The sequence below is a fragment of the Solenopsis invicta genome, unplaced genomic scaffold (assembly GCF_016802725.1).
Source record: "Solenopsis invicta isolate M01_SB unplaced genomic scaffold, UNIL_Sinv_3.0 scaffold_383, whole genome shotgun sequence".
NCBI classification, from domain to species: domain Eukaryota; kingdom Metazoa; phylum Arthropoda; class Insecta; order Hymenoptera; family Formicidae; genus Solenopsis; species Solenopsis invicta.
In genome coordinates, this window is record NW_024105286.1 from 1,863 (window position 1) to 5,254 (window position 3,392).

The 3,392-nt window shown below is 36.3% G+C and overlaps 1 protein-coding gene and 1 long non-coding RNA gene across 2 annotated transcripts; both read right to left on the reverse strand.

Annotated features, from left to right (window-relative positions):
• Positions 1-242: 242 nt before the first annotated feature.
• Positions 243-949, reverse strand: LOC113004507. Its single transcript, XR_005576678.1, has 3 exons — positions 925-949; positions 404-570; positions 243-295 (listed from the first exon to the last, which is right to left on the reverse strand). It is a non-coding gene; the product is annotated as an uncharacterized LOC113004507 (long non-coding RNA).
• Positions 950-2,339: 1,390 nt separating this feature from the next.
• LOC120359956 (protein GVQW3-like) lies at positions 2,340-3,013 on the reverse strand. Its single transcript, XM_039459442.1, has 2 exons — positions 2,563-3,013; positions 2,340-2,389 (listed from the first exon to the last, which is right to left on the reverse strand). Exons 1-2 carry the CDS (start codon positions 3,011-3,013, stop codon positions 2,340-2,342), a joined length of 501 nt encoding a protein of 166 aa, XP_039315376.1.
• Between the last annotated feature and the right edge of the window lie 379 nt (positions 3,014-3,392).

Here is a 3,392-nt window from a genome sequence, read left to right on the forward strand (position 1 = left end):
AAACAAAAAATAGTTGAGATAGTTAAATAAAATAAAATAATATTCATTGATTTTATGCTTGAGCCACATGTTGCTGTTTTCGAATGAACTGACTAAGACAATCTCTATCGACAAAATGTGTAGAAATAAGTCATTATTTTTTATGCAGGTTTCATGATAAATATAATAATTTATTATTTTATACATTTCAAAGTTAAAAAGCTAAGAGCTAAAAGTTTTATTTGATTTTTTTCATTTTTTTCTTGTTTTTGGTGGCGTTCGACACATTGCATATGTTTCCTCCAGCCTTCGATTACTGTAATAATAAAACAAAACATTATTGTTTATTGTATATACCAAGAATTTCGTGGCACATTAAGATAGCAAATTACTATCATCAGTAATCGTTCAATATTGTTCTTACCTTCTAAATCGACCTTGGTGATTCTACATCTATCATACATTCCTGTATATTCGATGGATCATCAGGGCTGACGAGTAACTCGGAAGACTGCATGTACATTTTCGTGGATGACGGAAAGCGGAAAATCTTCGGCTATGACTTTGAAGTCCATATTACTTTCATTGTCACTAAAATAGAAAACATAAATGTTACTTTGATAACGTTATGCAAAAAAAGGAATGTATTTTTCAGTAATTAATACATCAATTATTATTTATTCATGTTTATCTATTTTCCGTTTTTGGTAACTATTCTTTAAAATTATTGCAAAAGTTAAGATAATTAAATAGAAAGTTGTTGGTTAGTATGTATATCAAGTAATTGGTGTTAGGTTAGGTTGCTCTATTAAGATACGAATATTTACAATATTTTCTATTGGAACAGTATTGGAATGTTGTGTGTGTGCTTGTGTGTGTAATACAAATTGTAATGGAAATAATGTCATTACAAAAAATTGGCTAATAATATTTAATAAGACTTACCATTCTTAATATTTTTCGGCATAAAACTCTCTCCGATTCTCTGAATTCAGCCTTCATGCATTACTGCATTTTCCGGAAATCGGAAAAAGCTTACTTGCGCCGGCAAGCACGTTTCGTTGCAATTTTTACACGATTTCACTATACAACGTACCATTTTCACTTTATTTTACAATAAAGTTTAAAAAATAACCTAAAAATACGTGTTGTTACTATGGACGCTATGAAGCAAAGGCGCTGAAATTGGAGCAATGACGCTGGCGGCGCTGGTATGACAGAAAAAGACGCAATGCACGCATTCGTACGTGTGACAAAGATGCGACCATCTAGGTTCAGCAACTTTCCGACATTAAATATTTCATTTTTTCACAGTTGGCAGCCTTCAGGAATAAGAGACACTTTGCCGTGAAAAGGTTTAGCCAAATTGAGCACACCATGTTATACTTCCACCATGATGGCGACCGAGCTTTGATTACTGGGTGGATGTCCCAGGTGGCAGCACAATCTGCTCTCTCCTTACCTCCCTTTCCGTTTTGCCTACAAACTGAAATCGTAAACCGCTAAATCTACAAATCGCTCGAAACGATTTCGTCGACCACGTGCGGCCACGAAACGATTATTTATTTGTGATTCTATAATTGTGTGTAAAATTTTTGTGTATTTATTGGTGTTAATGTGTGCTTTGTGACGATTTGTGACATTCATAATAAGGACTACAGGACAAAATTAAGGATTACAGGACAAAATTATTTTCTACTTATATTGCATAATACGAAGAGTGCTTTTCTTTGATCTTTATTTTATTATCAAATACTTTTCAGATCGTCATGGTTTATAAATGTTGCGTGCCCAAGTGCACATCAAATAAACAAATTCCATTGCACATATTTCCAAAAGATGTGCGAAGAAGGGAAAGTTGGTTAAGAGCAATCCAAAGAATTGATTTAATCGGTAAGTTTATACAGAACAGAATTAACAGGGAGAACATATATAGAATCCAAGTCTTACTTTCATAACCGATTTTTGTAACTACAGAGTAATTAAAGACATACTACTGTGTCCAAAAAGTAAGGTGACATTGCATTTATTTCGAAAATTCTTTATTTATTCTTGCAAATCAATTTCGTCCCCTTCAAAGTAATCCCCCCCCTGATATAATACACTTATTCCAACGGATTTTCCAATCTTCGAAACAGTTGTAATAATCGATTTCAGGAATGGCCTTTAGCTCCTTCTTCGCAGCGGCTTGAATCTCTTCTATCGACTCGAAACGGTGTCCCCGGAGCGGCCGCTTGAGTTTGCTGAATAGCCAGAAGTCGCATGGAGCCAAATCAGGTGAATACGGTGGTTGTGGAACGATATTAGTCGAGTTTTTGGTTAAAAAATCACGAATAATCAGCGCAGTGTGTGACGGTGCATTATCGTGGTGCAAAAACCAAGTGTTGTTTCGCCACAATTCCGGCCTCTTCTGTCGGATAGCGTTACGCAAACGACGCATAACGTTCAAATAATATTCCTTATTGACTGTTTGGCCCGGCGGAAGGAACTCGTAATGCACAACACCACGATAATCGAAAAAAACAGTCAGCATAACCTTGATTTTTGAGCGACTTTGACGTGGTTTTTTCGGTCTCGGCTCACCTTTGGCACGATATTCACTCGATTGGTCGGTTGTTTCGGGATCGTAAGCGTAGATCCAAGTCTTATCTCCAGTGATAATGCGTTTTGTCTTGTCAATGTAGTCGGAAAGCATTGCTTCACATACTTCAACGCGGCGCCTTTTTTCCAAAAAATTCAATGATTTTGGTACCAGTCGAGATTTGACGCGTTTGAGAGCCAACACATCCTTCAAAATGGAATTGACCGAGCCTTTTGATATGCCAATCTCATCAGAAATGTCTCTAATGGTTAAACGACGGTTTTCCAACACCAAATCTTTAATTTTTTGGACGTGAGCTTCGTCGGTTGCGGTTGATGGTCGCCCAGAACGCTCCTCGTCTTCAACACGTTCTCGACCTTCATGGAAGTCTTTGTACCACTTGTATACATTTTTTTTCGACATAACCTTATCGCCAAAGGCATTCTGCAGCATCCGCAACGATTCTGCAGCAGAAATTTGATTCCGCAAACAAAATTTAATGCAAATTCTTTGCTCAACAAATGTAGACATGGCAAAAAATGAGAAATTCACTTTTAGCAGCTCACAAAACAATGCGTATCTCAAACACTAATGGATATTTTGACGTGTTACTTCTCTTGGATGTCAAAGACAGTCCTACCAACCTAAAAAAATTTTATTCCTCCAAATCCGTGCGCGCGGGAGATTTAAAATGCAATGCCACCTTACTTTTTGGACACAGTAGTACGTGTAGTATGTACATGAATTAATGTACATAACTTTTATTTCTGTTACAGATGCATCAAAGAAAAGATTGGATAAATTAAGAATTTGCACTCTGCATTTTTCCGAT

What these genes read in the sequence shown, in the direction of transcription:
- LOC120359956 (XM_039459442.1), bottom strand. Translation starts at nt 3,013, where the DNA reads ATGCTGCAGAATGCCTTTGGCGATAAGGTTATGTCGAAAAAAAATGTA. An exon ending in GAGTGAATATCGTGCCAAAG is followed by an intron (nt 2,390 to 2,562) that starts GTGAGCCGAGAC and finishes GCTATCCGACAG; the next exon opens with AAGAGGCCGGAATTGTGGCG.